Consider the following 19604-nt stretch of genomic DNA (forward strand, 5'->3'; position numbering starts at 1 on the left):
TTTTGGTCTGGTCTTCCTTGAAATTGGCCTTGGGGTGTTCTTGAATATGTAAGAGTCTGTGAGAACCATTCGGCCCAAGATAGATTTCCTGTCAGCCCAATCTTCCTTCGTGGAAGGGGGAAGGACGCCCACAAAAACTTGTCAACAGCAAAAAGGTTCCATTTTGATTGTAAAAGTAACTGTTCATATTATATAGGAGCGAGCCACACTGCTGAGATGCATGACGGTCTCATAAGAGCCTAACTCAACTTTAATTTCTTGCTGTTAACATTAAGAACAATTACTGAAGCACCAATATGCTGTCTAGGGAACACACACACAACTCTAGTCAGCTCCTCCCAATCACCGTCCTTTAGATCCTGATGAGCGAAACTCAGCTTGTGATGCTAGTTAACCCTTTGAGGTGCCAGCTGTCGAACAGAACAAGGATACTCCTATGGGTGCTAGGGAACAGTGCTTCTCTTACTGCCTTCACTTTGTTCTCCAGGGATATAGAATAGAATCGAATCATCAAATTGTACAGTGAAGAAGAGGCCCTTCGGCCCGCCGAGTCTGCACTGACATGTGGGAAACACCTGACTTCAACCAAATCCCATTTACCAGCACTTGGCCCATAGCTGTGATTGTTATGATGGGCCTTGTGCTCCTCCATATCTCAGGAAAGCAGGAAGTCCTCTTTTTGAGCTGTTGAATGGAAAGTGACACTTTGTAAGTGCATCCTGTCTTTTTAGGTTTTAATTTAAGTTTTTTCCCAGCACGTACTCAAGTACAGAAGTAGAGTGCAAAATGTCTAATATCGCCACACATGGCGCCATCTTAGGCACAAGGTACCTAGGTCCAAATAACTTAGGTAGGAAGTAGTAAAAGAAACAAAGTTCAAAGATTAAGCATTACAAACCTTCAGAGAATGAGTAGGAAAATAAAGAAACAAGGTAATAATTAACATTAAAACCTTTCTTAATATAAACTAGAAAAATAAAGGAATAAAGTTTAAAAACTCAACGGTCTTTGAGTGCTTGTTGGGGCCTCAATCTCCTCATCTTAGCTCACATTGTTTTGGGGAAGGCAGGAGAAATGAAAGGAAAGCGGCCATATCCAGCAGCAATCAGTATGTTGACAGGCCGACGAGGGGAGAGGCCATTCTAGACTTGGTGCTCGGAAACGAGCCGGGGCAGGTATCAGATCTTGTGGTGGGAGAGCATTTTGGTGATAGTGACCATAACTGCCTCACATTCTACATAGCTATGGAGAAGGAGAGGATTAGGCAAAGTGGGAGGATATTTAATTGGGGAAGAGGAAACTATGATGCGATTAGACATGAGTAGGAAGCATGGACTGGGAGCAATTGTTCCATGGTATAGGCTCTATAGACATGTGGAGACTGTTCAAGGAACAGTTGTTGCGAGTGATGAATAAATATGTCCCTCTGAGACAGGCAAGAAGGGGTGAGATAAATGAACCTTGGATGACGAGAGCGGTGGAGCTTCTCGTCAAAAGGAAGAAGGCAGCTTACATAAGGTGGAGGAAGCTAGGGTCAAGCTCAGCTCTAGAGGATTACAGGCAGGCGAGGAAAGAGCTCAAAAATGGTCTGAGGAGAGCCAGGAGGGGGCACGAGAAAGGCTTGGCAGAACGGATTAGGGAGAACACAAAGGCATTTTACACTTACGTGAGGAATAAGAGAATGGTCAAAGAAAGAGTAGGGCCGATCAGGGATAGCATAGGGAACTTGTGTGTGGAGTCTGAGGAGGTACTGGAAACCCTAAATGAGTTTTTTCCTTCTGTCTTTACGAAAGAAATGAACTTTGTAGTGAATGAAACCTTTGAAGAGCAGGTGTGCATGCTGGAATGGTTAGAGATAGAGGAAGCTGATGTGCTGAAAATTTTGTCAAACATTAAGATTGACAAGTCGCCAGGCCTGGACCAGATTTGTCCTCGGCTGCTTTCAGAAACGAGAAATGCAATTGCTTTGCCACTTGCGAAGATCTTTGCATCCTTGCTCTCCCCTGGAGTCGTACCTGAGGACTGGAGAGAGGCAAATGTGATTCCTCTCTTCAGGAAAGGAAATAGGGAAATCCCCGGCAATTACAGACCAGTAAGTCTCACGTTTATCGTCGGCAAAGTGTTAGAAAGGATTCTGAGGGATAGGATTTATGACCATCTGGAAGAGCATGGCTTGATTAAATGCAGTCAATACGGCTTTGTGAGGGGCAGGTCATACCTCACAACCCTTATTGAGTTCTTTGAGGATGTGACTAGAAAAGTTGATGAGGGTCGAGCTGTGGATGTGGTGTATATGGACTTCAGCAAGGCATTTGATAAGGTTCCCCACGGTAGGCTCATTCAGAAGGTCAGGAGGAATGGGATACAGGGGAACTTGGCTGTCTAGATACAGAATTGGCTGGCCAACAGAAGACAGCGGGTGGTAGTAGAAGGAAAATATTCTGCCTGGAAGTCAGTGGTGAGTGGTGTTCCACAGGGCTCTGTCCTTGGGCCTCTACTGTTTGTAATTTTTATTAATGACTTGGATGAGGGGATTGAAGGATGGGTCAGCAAGTTTGCAGACGACACGAAGGTTGGAGGTGTCGTTGACAGTATAGAGGGCTGTTGTAGGCTGCAGAGGGACATTGACAGGATGCAGAGATGGGCTGAGAGGTTGCAGATGGAGTTCAACCTGGATAAATGCGAGGTGATGCATTTTGGAAGGTCGAATTTGAAAGCTGAGTACAGGATTAAGGATAGGATTCTTGGCAGTGTGGAGGAACAGAGGGATCTTGGTGTGCAGATACATAGATCCCTTAAAATGGCCACCCAAATGGACAGGGTTGTTAAGAAAGCATATGGTGTTTTGGCTTTCATTAACAGGGGGATTGAGTTTAAGAGTCATGAGATCTTGTTGCAGCTCTATAAAACTTTGGTTAGACCGCACTTGGAATACTGCATCCAGTTCTGGTCGCCCTATTATAGGAAAGATGTGGATGCTTTGGAGAGGGCTCAGAGGAGGTTTACCAGGATGCTGCCTGGACTGGAGGGCTTATCTTATGAAGAGAGGTTGACTGAGCTCGGACTCTTTTCATTGGAGAAAAGGAGGAGGAGAGGGGACCTAATTGAGGGATACAAGATAATGAGAGGCATAGGTAGAGTTGATAGCCAGAGACTATTTCCCAGGGCAGAAAAGGCTAACACGAGGTGTCATAGTTTTAAGCTGGTTGGAGGAAAGTATAGACGGGATGTCAGAGGCGGGTTCTTTACACAGAGAGTTGTGAGAGCATGGAATGCGTTGCCAGCAGCAGTTGTGGAAGCAAGGTCATTGGGGACATTTAAGAGACTGCTGGACATGCATATGGTCACAGAAATTTGAGGGTGCATACATGAGGATCAATGGTCGGCACAACATCATGGGCTGAAGGGCCTGTTCTGTGCTGTACTGTTCTATGTTCTATGAAACAGTCAATCTTCAAATACTAAGGCCCTGGCCTCAAAACGACATCCTTCACTTACTTAGTTGAGCCCTGAAAGAATGTTGAAGCTTTCAAAGAGACCACCTCTCATTCTTCTAAAACCTTGTGGATATCGGCTCAGTCTCCTCATCTGTTCTCCTGGGTGTGTGCTTTATCATCACCATCGACCTTTCTTTTGGCTCAGCTGCCTTTTTCTCCTAGGATGCCTACAGAAAGGGTCAAGTTGGGCAAATCTTTGTGGACAGTGTTGCAGTGTGCATATTCAATGCTGACTGGAAGATCTGGGCCATTACGTTGCAAGATAAGAACATAGTGCCAGGCCGATGTTGTCAGATTGGCCTTGGCAGTTAATTGCAGGGAAATTCTGGGGTGAACCATTGTGACTGCAGTGCAACAAATGCTTCTGAGAAAGATCTTTTAATTAGGATGAGCTGACTTGTGCAGAAAAGGCCAAATACAATGACACGGAACATTCTGTCTTCAGAAATTTGCCTTAAGCTTATCATGAGGTCTCTGGCACTAAACACATTCAGAAGAGTCTTGACCTGGCCTCTCAGTATTTGTTCATGAATAACATTCCACAAAGTCAAAAAGGCAAATACTTGTATTTAGATGATGTCTTTGGTGGCCACAAAATGCTTTACAATCAATGAAGGACTTTTGAAGTGTAATCCCAGTTGTAATGTTATGTACAGCAAGTTATGTGATTGCGACCAGATAATTGATATCATTGTGGTGATTGCTTGAGGAACAGATGTTGCCCTGTGCAAAGGGATAGCTCCCCTTCAAAACAGTGCTGTGCAATCTTTGACTTCCTCCTGAGGGGGCAGATCTTGGAGTGGGACTCAAACCATGGCATTTTTTTTGGGCATTTACACCTGGTACCACCTCTAGTGTGTGTTGCTGGGTAAGGGCTGTTTTATGAGAGCTTGCTGTCAGCAGTATTGTTTGAATTTGCTTTATTTTAGACCTATCTAGTGATAGGAACTCCATGAAGCATGCTATTAATAATTACATCTGAACTTGATCCCATCTACATTCCACTACGAAGGAAACCTGGAAGTGAGGCAATCCATCTCAACAGATCCCTGGGTTTAAAAACCAGGCAGGAAAACACACCGACGCTTCATCAGAGGCTGCGCTGAGGATGATACCCAGCACGGTAATGAAATGTCTGCAAAACAAGAAACCAGCTCAGCGAGTCAACCAGCCTCAACACCCACAACCTGAGCTACAGATCTACTCCAAAACCTTAGAGGCGGAGTTCGGAACAGCAAAACCAACTTTTATTTTCATGATGTCTTTACCAGAATGTAACCGAAGGCACTTAAGAGGCATTCTAAATCAAAGAATGACACCGGGTTAAGTCAGGGAGTATTACATCTGATGTCCAAAAGCTTATTGGTCACACATGTAGACTTTAATAAGTGTTTTAGGAGAAGAAAGTATAATAGAGATTAGGAGAGGAGTAGGGAGAGATTTCTAGAGCTTTGGGCCTTGGCAATAGAAACCATGGCCCCCAAAGTTTGTACAGTCATAATTAGGATGTAAAAGAAGCCAGAGTTAAATAGTACAAGTATCTTACAGGTTTGTAGTATTGGAACAGATTACAGAAATAGGCAGGGGCAAAGCCTTTGAGGGACTTGAGAACTTTTAATACTGGGATGTCTACACGTATACTTCATCTCAGGCTTCCTTTAAAGTATAAGATGCGCAATGATGGAGGGCCTTCAAAGATTAGAACTTGAAATAACACTTGAGTATTGTGTTGGCAAAATAATGTTTTACATTTTGCGTGTTTTCTTTTCCCAGTTGCGTACTAAGTGGTTCTGAGACAAGGCCTCACCTGTGTACCAATGAGAGCTGCTTGCAAGTTGAGATGCTGTTCTGGAAAATGCAAATGACCCACACCCTTTGATAAGCCCAAAAGGACCATGGGATCAATTAACATAGGAAAGGCTGCCACATTGAATGAGTTGCTACACGCCAGCATCGATACTATCGGTGAGTGTATTTAGTTGTAGAGAGCAGAATGTAGGTACTTCACAATTCTCACCTTTATTTGCTGAGTTAAGGTCTTGTACATTTATTATCAATGTATACATCTTCACTAAATCTCAGGTTAATCTCATCCTGTATTTAAAATATGGTTTTGAAATGTGGTTGCTGGAGGGATTTGCTCAATACATTACGACTTAATTATCTCAAAATGTATAAATGTAAAAATTCCCAATGAGATCACCTAATGGATGATTTGCCTGATTAATTTTCTATTCAGGACAAAGCTGTACGCATTAGGTTGTGTCACTAACAGAGAAGATCTCTATTTAGAATAATACAATTAACTTCAACAAGAAGGGGACTAGTTTTAGTTTGGGATTATGTTTGGCATGGACTGGTTGGACCAAACTGTCCATTTCCATGCTATATGACTCTATAAGAGTGAGAAAAAGAAAGGGTTACTAATTTATTCACACACCTTCAACTATATCTATTCAAAACCCCCAAATACATGCAATTAATCACAATTTTGAAATGGACACAATCAAATTTATGCTTTGAACAAAAAATAATATAGACAGCATATGCAAAATTCAGAAGATCAAATCTTAGACCACAAGGTGGAAAAATCTAGCAGTTCTTCTGAGTTTGGTAATGATGACATGCTGTTGTCTCTCAGGTGATGTCAATCATTCTCCAATTCAACAATTGATCAGATGGACCTAGGCGTTTTCTTGTTGAGAATGCTTTTAATTTTTTTTGGTTTTGTTTTCTTTTTCCCACATGGGAGAGCGCGAGGAGGAGATAGATGGTTTTCCTGTACACTTCTCTCTCTGGCACTCAGCTTTTAATACTCTGCAACTCAACCAACCAAAAGGCTGTTGTCATCCAGGATTTCCTTTAACTCAAAAGAACTCTGCATGCCACTCAGTCTCAAATTCTCCCCCTTACTGTTTCAGGGAAATAATATTGTATTGCACAGCTCAAAAATAAACAGCATTTGACTTTTGGGTGGCAAAGCCCTGGTATTTTAATTATATTACAAGCCAGCTTCCATTTCAGCCAAAATAAAGTTGTCTGTTCCAATTACTACTCTAAAAATGTAGTATTTGGATGAAAATACATGAAGATAAAGCCAAGGAGTGATCACCAGACATTCCATTGCTCTCACTGCCCACCGGACAGTAAAATGTTCTGTTGTCAATGACCAGCAACACTGGTGCCAATGAACCTAAAAGAAACTAGTTTAAAAAAATACAATGGTATTGTGTCTTGTTGTAATATGAAACTTAACTATAGAAAATATTGACATGTGGTGAACTTTGGTTTTCAACAATATAATGATGATGCAAACCATGTGAAAATGCATGTTCTAACACTAATGAGAAAAGCGCTTGACAGTTTCCCTCAGTAAACTTGCACAAGTCTGTCTCTGAAAAAAATTAATCATGAGATGCCTGCTTGTTGGGTTTGACATAAGGGAAAGTTGTACTAAAATTATCTTGTCACCAGCTTTGCCCGATCTGCTTTTGAAGTTCAGTGATACATTTTGTATCAGGCAAGCTGAGGTCACCAATGGCACCCTGCTGATAGAGGTGTTAGGTCCCTTGGTTTAATCAGGGGCCTAGTGCCCGCTTCCAGGACTTGAACAACAAATCCAGTGCGCTTAGCTCAATGGTTCTGTGTAAATAATAGTCCAACTAGTTGTCCTTAAAGATGGCACTGCAAGCCACCCAGGGAAGAGATGTGTTTTCTCTTGCTCCAACATAGAAACAGGAAGTTGAAGTAGTCTTGTTTCCAATGCAGCCTAGAGTTACCTGTACTTGACTCCTCTTATTTACCACTCTATCCCACCTCTACTCCAACATCTTCCTGCCCACCCGAGACTTAATTGTTCCTCTGACATGATTCTAATACAAGCAGCTCTTTATTGGTCTTACCATCAACCAGGTCAAATCAGCACATTTGATTGGCTACCCAGCCGCCACCTTAATCAATCACTTCCGCCATCACCTATATACAGTGGCAGCAGTGTTTATCATCTGATAACTCAACAAGTGTCCCTCAAGAGCATCTTCCAAATCCCTGACCTCTATGACCCAGGTAGGTAAGGACAGCGGACACATGGCAATGCCATCTACAAGTGTTCTTTCAAGTCACTTACCATCTGGTTTGGAAATATATTGGTGTTCCTTTGTTGCGTCACAATCCTAGACGCCCCCCATCCTAAAAGCACTGCAGAAGTATAGACACCACACTGACTGCAACAGTTGAAGAAGATGGCTCAGTACTACGGGTGTTTTAAGATGGCAAAAAAGTGCTGGTTTTATTAGCCATGGTCCAAATTGGTGAGCTGCATTGGTCAGCTTGCTCAGTGCCTGCTACTTATTTGCAATGTAGAGATGAGGCCTAAGGTTTAATTAAAGACAAAGCCTGGACCTCACCTTGTTGCATCAAACTGGATTCCCCCCCCATTTTGATCAGATTACATATTTAATTCTCCTTCCTCTTTGATCCGGGAATGGAGCATTGACACAGTGAAGAGAAGTGCTGGGATCTTTTTGATATCAGGAATGTGAAAAATATGGGTTGTATAGGTGCCAGAGAGATATGAATGCGGGAGAGAAGAATAGGCTGCAAGTCAATGTCAGAATCATGAGGGAGGCATTTGGATTGAGCGCCTGCCAGCACATTCTGCCTAGCCTTGCATTCCATTGCTACGGCTATCTCATGCACCAACATTCCCATGTTCATATTGGCTGAGCTAAAGTTTATGAGAGAGTCATAAAACGATAGAATAGGGTTATCCTGGGATCAGGTAGAAAATAGAATTGAGGTAAATAATCAGCTGGGATTTTGTGGAACAGCAAACCTGGCTTGAAGAAATGAATGGCCAACAATTGCTCCTAGCTTTTATGGTCAAAAGCTAAAAGGGGCAGCCATGTTGGTTGGAAATTTAGGAGCTGTTTTGAATCTTGATGTATCATTTGTTTTGTCCATTTGATTAAAAACAATCCTGAAACCTGAGACATAGAGTCTTACAGCACGAAACAGACCCTTCGGTCCAGCATGTCCATGCTGACCACGTTTCCCAAACTAAAACTAGTTCCACTTGCCTCCGTTTGCCCTACATCCCTCTAAACCTTTCCTCTTCATGAACCTGTGCAGATATTTTTAAATGTATCTGTGCGTGCATTTACCACTTCCTCTGGCAGTTCATTCCACATATGAACCACCCTCTGTGTGAAAAAGTTGCCCTGCAGTTCTCTTTTAAATGTTTCTCCCCTCATGTTAAAAATATACCTTCTAGTTTGGTACTCCCCCACCCTTGGGAAAAGGCCTTTTGTTACTCACCCTATCCATGACCCTCGTGATTTTATAAACCTCTGTGAGGTCGCCCCCCCTTAACCTCCTAGGCTCAAGTGAAAAAGTCTCAGCCTGTTCAGTCTCTCCCGGTAGCTTCAAACGCTCCAACCCTGGCAACATCCTTCAAGACCTTTTCTGAACCCTCTCCAATTTAATAATGTCCTTCCTTTAGCAGGGTGACCAGAACTGTACACAGTACTCCAGAAGCGGCCTCGCCAACGTCCTGTACAACTGTAACATGCTGTGCCAACTCCTAATGCAATGAGAGCAAAGTGGATAAAAATTCAGGAGATTTTTCTGAATTAAGAGGGTCACTGATGAAAGGAGTTTGCAAGACTATGGGCTGGCAATGTCAGGCCAATTGTTTGGATTCTGGTTGAAATGAGATTTTTGTTTATGGAAACATGGGTAATGTTAGATGTATCATTAAGAGTGCGTGGAGCTTTGCTTTTGCCTTTTGTGGCTAGCTGCTTATGACCTGTGATGTTACACTCCTAAAATAACTTCAACTAATAGTTACTAAGTTCAAAATTGCCCAGCAGAATGCAGTTGTGGATAATCACAATGAACTACTGGTTGGTTTCAGCGGCGACAGAGAGACTTGCAGTGGAAACCTCTGGAGAGAATGATCCTAATGTTTATTATCGTAAACAAGAAAGCATCTCATTTAGGCCAGGAATTTTCTTCTCCCAGGCAATCAGCCTGACATTACTGACCCACAGTATGTGCAGCTGTCCGGTCTAACCCTCCTTTCAACAGAGACCCTCTTAATTTTGATCAACCTCCTGAATTTTTTATGCATATTGCTTTCACTTCATTTTGCTTTCAGGTTTATTGTCAGGTTTTCTCATTTTCTTTTCCAGTTTAATCAGTCCAAATGGATCTACGATTCCATAAGGTCACAAGTCACTTTCTATGTCGTCCCACCTGATCCCTAGATTTCCTTATTCTGCCTGTTTCTTCCCTCATAAGATTTAACTCCAGGCTTATCATCCCATGAAATACTTCAAAGGGTAACATACAAGATGATCACATTGGTGGAGTAAGATGTGGGGCAGTGTGTTCTGATCCCTCAGTTCCTTTGACTCGTGTTGAGTCCAGCCCTCGACCAGTCCGTATCAGTTCTTCCTGCTCCAGCTGCGAAATGTGCTTGCAGCCACAGATAAAGGGAGTCATCATCTCAGAACAGATCATTATTGTCTTGATGGAGTGGGTTTTGGGGGGAGGGGGTAGATGGGGTAGGAGCAGGTCCATTTGAAGTTCAGGCAAGATATGAAAAAAAAGTCGACGCATACTTCGCTCTGGACAAAGTGAGGTCAGTTTTGCAGTAGACTCTCCATGATGTCTGTTTTTCTTCAAAGAAAACAACTATGTTCTTTTCCTGTTATTCAGTGGTAAATGAAACGCAAACTCAAACCTGCAGTTTTCCAGTGTGAGTGTGAAATCCAAAGGAGAACTGAAACAGTGCAGCAGCGTCTGAGCTGCCAACTTTCTTGGGATCTTGGTGTGCAGATACATAGATCCCTTAAAATGGCCACCCAAGTGGACAGGGTTGTTAAGAAAGCATATGGTGTTTTGGCTTTCATTAACAGGGGGATTGAGTTTAAGAGTCGTGAGATCTTGTTGCAGCTCTATAAAACTTTGGTTAGACCGCACTTGGAATACTGCGTCCAGTTCTGGGCGCCCTATTATAGGAAAGATGTGGATGCTTTGGAGAGGGTTCAGAGGAGGTTTACCAGGATGCTGCCTGGACTGGAGGGCTTATCTTATGAAGAGAGGTTGACTGAGCTCGGTCTCTTTTCATTGGAGAAAAGGAGGAGGAGAGGTGACCTAATTGAGGTATACAAGATAATGAGAGGCATGGATAGAGTTGATAGCCAGAGACTATTTCCCAGGGCAGAAATGGCTAGCACGAGGGGTCATAGTTTTAAGCTGGTTGGTGGAAAGTATAGAGGGGATGTCAGAGGCAGGTTCTTTACGCAGAGAGTTGTGAGAGCATGGAATGCGTTGCCAGCAGCAGTTGTGGAAGCAAGGTCATTGGGGTCATTTAAGAGACTGCTGGACATGCATATGGTCACAGAAATTTGAGGGTGCATACATGAGGATCAATGGTCGGCACAACATTGTGGGCTGAAGGGCCTGTTCTGTGCTGTACTGTTCCATGTTCTATGTTCTATGTTCTAACTTTCCTTTTGTGTGTGTGTGTGTGTGTGTGTGTGTGTGTGTGTGTGTGTGTGTGTGTGTGTGTGTGTGTGTGTGTGTGTGTGTGTGTGTGTGTGAGAGAGTGAGGTAGATCAAGGGTTAGATATTGTTCAGGGTACGAGGGCCCTGGTTTGTCTTCAGATTTGTGCTGTGAGATCATTCACTTAGGAGAGTAAATGGGGGCCGTGGTCTAGCATCTGATCCTAATGACAGCACATCCAACAGTGTAGTACTCCCTCAGTATTACACTGGAATGCCAGGCTAGATTTTATGTTTAAACCCTGGAATAAGACTTGAATTCAGAACTTTCTGACTCAGAGGTATGAAGGCTACCAACTAACTCCTAGCTAACACCTATTAAGATGCTATATAAATGCAAACAAATTTCCAATTTCATCACCTATCAGTTGGAGAGAACAGTTAATAAGCCTTACAGTAGCCCTTTAAGTATTAAGAAGAGTGCAGAGTACAAGAGTAAGGAGTTCTACTGAGCCTGGTGAAGACAACAGTTCGACCCCAGCAAGAACATTGTTCAGTTCTGGGTACCACACTAGAGCAGCCTGTGAAATGGAGAATGCGGATGAGGTTTACAAGAATGGCTCCGGGGTTGATGAGCTTCAGTTATGAGGATAGATTGGAAAAGTAGGAACGGTTCTCCTCGGAGAAGTGACTTTTATTGAAGTTTTCAAAACCATGCAAAATTTGCACAGAGGTAAAAGGGAGGAATGGGTCCCACTTGTAAATAGATCAAAAACAAGAGGCCAGAGATTTTAAACTATTTTTAAATCGAATGAAATGGGATGTGGAAAGACACTTCCCCCTAAGAGTAGTTAGGGTGTGGAATGCACTTGAGGGACTTGAAATCTCAAATGGAGAGCTCATTGGCGGATTTTGGAATATTGTCTATCACTCCTAAAGATGCCAGTGGTTTCAATTACTGTACAAACATCCTCACACACATGTTGTTATTGTGAAAAACACTGGCACACAAGCCTCTAAACACCAGCTGCATGAAGACACTTATTGGGACAAGCTGTGAGATAGGAAACAAGTCAGCAATTGTTCTTGCCTACACAACACGCCTGCTTCCAGGACTCTAAGCTTGAACAACACTCAATGATCACAGAATGGTTAGAGTACAGAAAGCAGCCATTCAACCCATCTTATCTGCACCAGCTCTCCAAATGAGCTTTATAACTTAGGCTGGAAGCACGGCACTTTCTCTGTAACCCTGCAAATTGTTCCTATTTCTGTAATTCTCCAATGCCCTTTTGACAGCCTCAATTGAATTTGTCTCCTCCATGCTGTCAATCTTCCCCATCTTTCTCACCTCCTCCAGGCATCCTGGATACCTGTAGGCTCATTCTGGTTAACATCTCCAATTTTAATTGCTTCACCGTTTTGGCTTGGTTCCTACTGTCTTCAATCCCTATCTCCCACTCTTCTTTATTTCACTTCACTCCTCTAAACCATTCGTTCAAACTTTGACCAAGTTCTTGGTCATCTCACTTGATATGTCTTAATGTGGCTCAGTGTCAAGTACTGTCTTTGAATGGCGTACGTCTGTTCCTACTTCTTTTATACTTATGTTATTATAAAGTGAAGGATCAGAAACGAATTGAAATGATGAGAATAGGGGGTGATGGCTACACAGAACGTAGTCAGGACCAAGATGTAGCCAATGGCATTTTCTTGATCTTGGGATGATAATGTTGGAGAAGATCAACATTGAGAAGGGTTTCATCAGTGATGCTTTTTGAAAATTCTTTCAGTGGTTAACACTGCAGCCTCACAGCACCAGGGACCCGGGTTTGATTCCTGCCTCGGGCGACTGTCTGTGTGCAGTTTACACATTCTTCCTGTGTCTGCGTGAGTTTCCTCTGGGTGCTCCGGTTTCCCCCCACAATCCAAAGATGTGCAAGTTAGATGGAATGGCCATGTTTAATTACCCGTAGTGTTCAGGGGTGTGTAGATTAGGTGGGTTACAGGGGAATGGGTCTGGGTGGGATGCTCTGAGGTTCGGTGTGGACTTGTTGGGCCAAAGGGCCTGTTTCCACACTGTAGGGATTCTATGATAAGATGTGGGTGCTACCAATCCGGTGAGCAGATATTGCCTATCCCTAATTTGCCTTTGAGCAGATGAGGTAATATTCAGAAATAGCTAGAAAAGTAGGTTGAAGAAGTTTGGAGCGTTCATCTTGGAGAGCAGGTGGCTGAGAGGAGATTTGTTTGAAGTTTCCAGAATCAGGAGTGGGCTGGATAGACTAGATGGGGAGAAGCTGGCCTCACTCATAAAAGAATGAGACAGTATCAAAATAAAATGGTGTACAAATGAAACAAAGTTGATGTGCGAATTATTTTTTCACGTGGCGAGCAGTTAAGGTCTGGAATGCTCTGCCTGGAGATGTGGTGGAGGCAGGTTCCACTGAGGCTTTCAGGAGAATATTGGATGGTTTGGATCAAAATGATGGAAAAGGCAGAAGATCAACATTAGTTAACAGAACCAGTGCAGGCACAGTTAACAAAGTGTGGAGCTGGATGAACACAGCAGGCCAAGCAGCACCTCAGGAGCACAAAAGCTGACGTTTCGGGCCTAGACCCTTCATCAGAGAGGGGGATGGGGAGAGGGAACTGGAATAAATAGGGAGAGAGTGGGAGGCGGAACAAAGACGGAGTGCTGGCTGAATGGCCTCCTTCTACTCTGTAACGATTCAGTGAATAGAGCGAAGCATGGAAATAATATTGGATGCCGTGTGTGACGCTTAGTTCAAGATCCAGCAGCTTATCAAATTTGTGCGCCGGTGAGTTGCTGGGGAGAGTTATGGTTAGAATGGAGGATTCTTTGCGCTGGCTTAGGTCTTGCAAGAGTGAAGATGGAGACCTAATTCTGGACCAGTGATTTAACAACACAATGTGGCTGTAAAGGTGGTGGCTGAAAGGTACACCTGGGAAGCTGAATCCATTCTCACAGGGACTGTTGCTGAGGGGCAATATGTAAACGAGAAGGGAATTTGAGGAAGTACTGACCACACCATTCTGAAGGAGCCATTGCCAGAGGCCTGTTGTCACAATTGAAGCAGATAGGAGCAGAACCAAGCAGTCTAACAGATTTAACCCACAGAAGTGTAATAAAGGAAATGAGTTCTTTAACCATGTTGTTGCAGTGAGATCAAGAGGGCCAAGTACATATTAACATCCCGCGAAGTCAGTCACAGAGGATACCAGAAGTCGCTTCTTTTTCTGGATCTATTTTGGTAATGAGTACAAAGCAGAAACTGGATTGCAGGTTGGAAACAGGAAGCTGAGAGAATGAAGCTTAATTGCATTGACATTTTCAGCTTTGGAAGAAGCTGGAAGAAGGTTCCTCTTGGTTGACAACTCGTTATGGGAGTTCAGTCAACCAATTACATCAAGGTGGGAAAATCCCAGTTCTGAAATCAGAAACTTAGACAGTTAGTTTTGTAACTGAACAGTTGAGCTTAATGACAGAAATTAGTCATTGTGTATTCGATAAGATACCAGTCTCTGTACATTTAAACTTCACCCATGGCAAGATAGGGTAAGACTCAATTCATCAGCCCCACTTTGTTCATTAAAGGCTGATGGTTGTTGGCGAATTTTGGCTAATGAACAAGACTTTCTAACATGTACTGATTCCTTCTAAAGAAGGTGTGCAAGAAAGATCTTTTTCGCAACTTTAGTGCAGTTTAGCCTTCATGTAATTTTGATATTAATAACCAGTTAGCTTTTGTTTGGGCTCAAATTGGGATCAAAGAGCAGCAAGTTCCCTTGGCTGTGCTGGACATGTTCCAGAAAAATACCCAGTGCCGTATTTGTCCGGGGACATGAAATGCAGAGCCCGTTTCACCACTTTCTCTCGAAATCTATCAGAACTGAGCAAAATCTGACCAACACCACGACTGTTGCTCTGTTAATCAGATTCTATCAGTGGTTTAAAATGGCAACTGAGAACTCCCTAATCCACTGAGATCACTGACACTTTGTGTGGAGCCAGAACAAGCTGAAATATAATTTGCCTCACTCCTCTAGTTTCAGCCCTAATTTTCATAGTTTACTAAACTTCGCCTGCCTCAGTTGCACTTCTAGTTCCTCCTGAAAACAAGTTAGACAACTCCGACCAGAATGTTATGAATGATGTTGTCCAGGTGTCCCTCACTACTGAAGCAGTCAAATCACGATGCACACAAGCTGGTACTAATGCAAAACAGTTCAGCTTTATTAGGAAACAAGTTATGTTGTTTTTGTGACAAAGCAATGCTACGTCTGATCCTATTTGGCCCCTTAAGTTTATAATACTTCCTGAGTCTCTTGTTAATTTGTGTAGCCGCTTCATCTCTCTCCCTCTGTCTTTGTGGGACTGCAAAGCTGCTTTCTCTCCTGCATTCTCTCTCCGTGCGGTCAGTTGGTCTCTGCCTTTGGCCATGGTGGTCTCCTCAGAGGGCCCAAGAGATTGGTCTGCAAGTGAACCCTTTATGTAGACGTTGGCTCGCATTCCTCCAGTACAGATCTTGTTCTCACCTGATTGCTCAGTTAGAGTGCGCCTGGATTGTACCACAACATGATTTTCCTGCTCTCGCCCCATAGTCCTCAATGCTTTTAATATCTAGAAATACATCAGTTTCTAACCTGAAAATATTCTATGACTGAATCTCCACACCTCTTTGGGGCAGAAAATTCCTAAGATTCACCTCTTCCATGTGTAGGAATTCCATCTCGCCTCAGCCCTAAGTACCCTATGAAAGCGTGTGCCCTCTGGATCTAGACCCTCCCCAGCAAGGAGAAGCCATCTTCCTGCGTGCACCCTGTTGAAGTTCTGTGCATCTCAAGGAGATCATTTCTTGCTCTTCCAAACCCTAGCGAACACAAGCTAGTTTCCTCAATCTCTCTTCGTTGGGCAAACTACCATCTCAGGGATCAGTCTGGTGAACATTTGTTGTATGCCCTCTGTGGTGAGTATATCCTTCCCTTGTAAGGAGACCACAACTACCCTCCATTTCTGATAGAGTCCCACCAATGCTCTACAACGTCTTCTATCAACTTTTAAGCGGAAGCGTTCCAGATTCTAACAATCCTGTTTGGAGTGAAAGCATTCATCTTCATATCTCCCCTGATGTTTTGGAAGAGATTTTAATTTTCTCTATTTATTGATCCATTTACCAACGGGACTAGCTACTGTCAATTGAGTAATGATATACCAATGCCATAGAGGAGGAATTCCTGGAGCATATGTGAACTGATTTTCTGAATTCATATGTTGAGGAACCAATAAGAGAACAGGCTAGCTTTTATGAAACAAGAAAAGAAAAATAATTGACATTCCAGTTGTGCAAGGCCCTTGGGAAGAGTGATTATATTACAATAGAAGTCTACGTTAAGATAGTGAGTGCTGTGGTTGATTCGGAGACTAAGGCCCTGAATTTAAATAAAGAAAACTATAAGGGCGTGAGGAATGAGCTGGCTTTGTTAAAATGGGAATGTTATGTATAGAGACGATGGTAGAGAGGCAATGGAAAACAATTAAAAAGTGAATGGGGGAACTGCAACAATTATTTATTCCTGTCTGGGGCAGAACTAAAATGGGGAATGCGGACCAACCATGGCTAACAAGGGAAGTTAAGGAGACAAGAGGCATCCATATTGGCCAAAAACATAGCAGCAGACCTGAGGATTGGGAGCAGTTTAGATTTCAACAGAGGAGGACAAAGAGATTTATTGAGGGGGGAAAGTATAGTAGAAAAGTGAGCTTGCAGGAAGCGTACAAGTTGATTGTAAAAATTTCTATTGGCATGTGAAGAGAAAAAAATTAGTGAAGACAAATGTAGGTTCTTTTCAGTCAGGAACAGGGGTATTTACAATGGGGAGCCAAGAGATTGCAGATCTATTAGGTAAAACTTTATTTATGTCCTCCGTTGTGAAGACAGAAGCAATGTTACAAAAACTTTGGGGAACACTGGGTCTCATAAGAGGAAAGAACAGGAGGAAATCAGTATTAGTAGGGAAATGCTGTTGGGAAAATTGAGATTAAAGGCCACTACACCCCCAGGGTCTGATCTTCTGCATCCCAGAGTACAAAGGAAGTGGCTCAAGAAATAATAAGTGCATTAGTAATGATTTTCAAGATCTTCTCGACTCTGGGACAGTTTCTATTGATTGGAAGATAGCGAATATAACCCTGCTATTTTTATTTCAAAAAGAGGTAGAGAAGGAAGAGGGAATTATGGGCTGTGTAGCCTGACATTGGTAGAAGGCAAAATGCTAGAATCCATTGTAAAAGCTTTAATAGTAGAGATCTTGGAAAACAGTGACAGGATTAGATTGAGTTGGGATGGAGTTACAAAAGGGAACTCATGCTTGAAAAACTTTCTGTAACTGTTCGAAGATGTAACAAGAAAAGTTGATAAAGGAGCGAGCCAGAGAATTGATTTACTTGAACGTTCAGAAGGATTTTATTTGGGTTCCACAGAGGAGGTTGACATGTAAAAGTAAAGTACATGGGACTGGGGATTGTGTACCGACATGGATAGAGGGCTAATTGGCAGATAGGAAACAAAGAATAGGAATAAACAGTGGGTAGCCAGTAACTGGTGAGATAGCGTAGGGACCGGTGCTTGGACTCCAACTATTCATAACATACATGAATGATTCAGATGAAGGGACTAACGTAATATCTCCAAGTTTGCAGACAATACAAAACTGGGTAGGAGGGTGAACTTTGAGGAGGATGCAGAGATGCTTCAGTGTGATTTGGACAAATTGAATAAGTGAGCAAATGAATGGGGGATGAAGTATAACGAGGTTGATGTGAGGTTATCCACTTTGGCAGCAAAAAAGAGGAAGGCATCTTATTATCCGAATGGTGAAAATTGGGAAAGGAGATGATGTAACGAGACTTGGATATCCTTGTACGACAGTCACTGAAATTAAGCATGTCGGTGCAGCGAGCAGTGAAAAAAGCAAATGGTATTTGATAGAGAGGATTTGAGTATAGGAGTATGCTGTAACTTGCTGCAAATGTACAGGGTCTTGGTGAGGCCACATTTGGACTCTGTGTGCAGCTTTGGACGCTTTATGTGACGAAGGATGTTTTGCTATGGAGGGAGTGCAGTGAAGGTTTCCCAGACTGTTTCCTGGAATGGCAGCACTGCCAGATTCACTCACCTCTCAAATTTCAAATCTAATGTTGATCTCGCTCACTGCATACTTTCTCTTCAGCTGTAACGCTGTATTCTTCGCTCTATTCTACTACCCACGTGCGAACAATGAGGTCTGCTTTGCCTGTACTGCATGCAAAACAAAACTTTTCACTGTGTACCTAGGTACATCCTTTACTCATTCATAAGGATGAAGGCATTGCTGGTTAGGCAGCATTTATTGCCATCCCTAATTGCCCAGAGGGCAATAGCGGTGGGTCTGGAGCTACATGTAGACCAGACCCAGTAAGGATAACAGTTTCCTTCCCTAATGGACATATGTGAACCAGGTGGGTTTTTCTGACAACTGACAATGGATTCATGGTCATCATTAGATTCTTAATTCCAGAAATTTTATTGAAATCTCCAGGTGACATTAATAAATCAAATCAAATCAAACAAAAACATGTGAAGAGAGACTGGATCAAGTAGAGCTATGGGGTAGCACAGTGGTTAGCTCTGCTGCCTCACAATACTAGGGACCCAGGCTCAATTCTACCCTCAAGTGACTGTCTGTGTGGAGTTTGCACATTCTCCCCATGTCTGCATGGGTTTTTTCCAGGTGCTCCAGTTTTCTCCCACAGTCCAAAGATGGACAAGCTAGGTGGATTGGTATGCTAAATTGCCCCTTAGTTGTGCAGGTTAGATGGATTAGATCTGGGAAATGCAGGGTTACCAGGATAGGGGAGGGGCTGCCTCTCCACCTATCTATTCACTTGCTTCCTTCCCCACACCTACCTCTGTCGTTAGCATAAATGCCACACTTTCCCAGCTGCTATCAGTTCTGAAGAAGGCTCCCTGGACTCAAAATGTTTACATTGTTTTCTCTCCACAAATGCTTCCAGACCTGCTGAGTTTCTCCAGCAATTTCTGCTTTTGTTTCAGATCTTCAGCATCTGCAGTTTGTTTTATTATATCCATGGGAGTTTAGAAAAACAAGGAGGGAATCTCATGGAATGTTATAAAATTCTAAAAGAACTAGACAAGGTAAACGCAGGAAGGATGTTCCTAAGGACTGGAGAACCCTGAGCCTATACTCACAGTTTAATGATATGGGGCTGGCTATTTAGGACTGAGATGAGGAGAAATTTCTTCACCCAAAGACTGCAGAATGTGAGAGTGCTGAATTCACTGCCACAGAAAGAGGTTGAGATAAAAAAAATTGCATGTTTTCAAAAAGGAGTTCCAGAGAGTTTCTAGGGCTAAAGAGATCAAAATGTAGACAGAGAAGGTGGGATCAGGGTACCACATTGGATGATCAGCCTTAATCATCTGCTTGTGTTTTCTACATTTCTATAGCTGATTCTATATAATCCTCTCGTCACTTTCAATATATCTATTTGGTCACCTGTGAACTACTCCAAAG

General features: G+C 42.9%; 1 protein-coding gene across 1 annotated transcript in view; it reads left to right on the top strand.

Moving 5' to 3' along the window:
• Positions 1–19604, top strand: part of rasgrp3 (RAS guanyl releasing protein 3 (calcium and DAG-regulated)) — a 111702-nt gene that overhangs the window by 11740 nt on the left and 80358 nt on the right. Inside the window, exon 2 of the mRNA XM_048536062.2 lies at positions 5271–5462. Coding sequence (XP_048392019.1) covers positions 5393–5462 — 70 coding nt within the window. The 5' untranslated portion in view covers positions 5271–5392. The remainder of the gene's footprint in view (positions 1–5270; positions 5463–19604) is intronic.

Source organism: Stegostoma tigrinum, chromosome 9, assembly GCF_030684315.1.
Source record: "Stegostoma tigrinum isolate sSteTig4 chromosome 9, sSteTig4.hap1, whole genome shotgun sequence".
Lineage (NCBI taxonomy): Eukaryota > Metazoa > Chordata > Chondrichthyes > Orectolobiformes > Stegostomatidae > Stegostoma > Stegostoma tigrinum.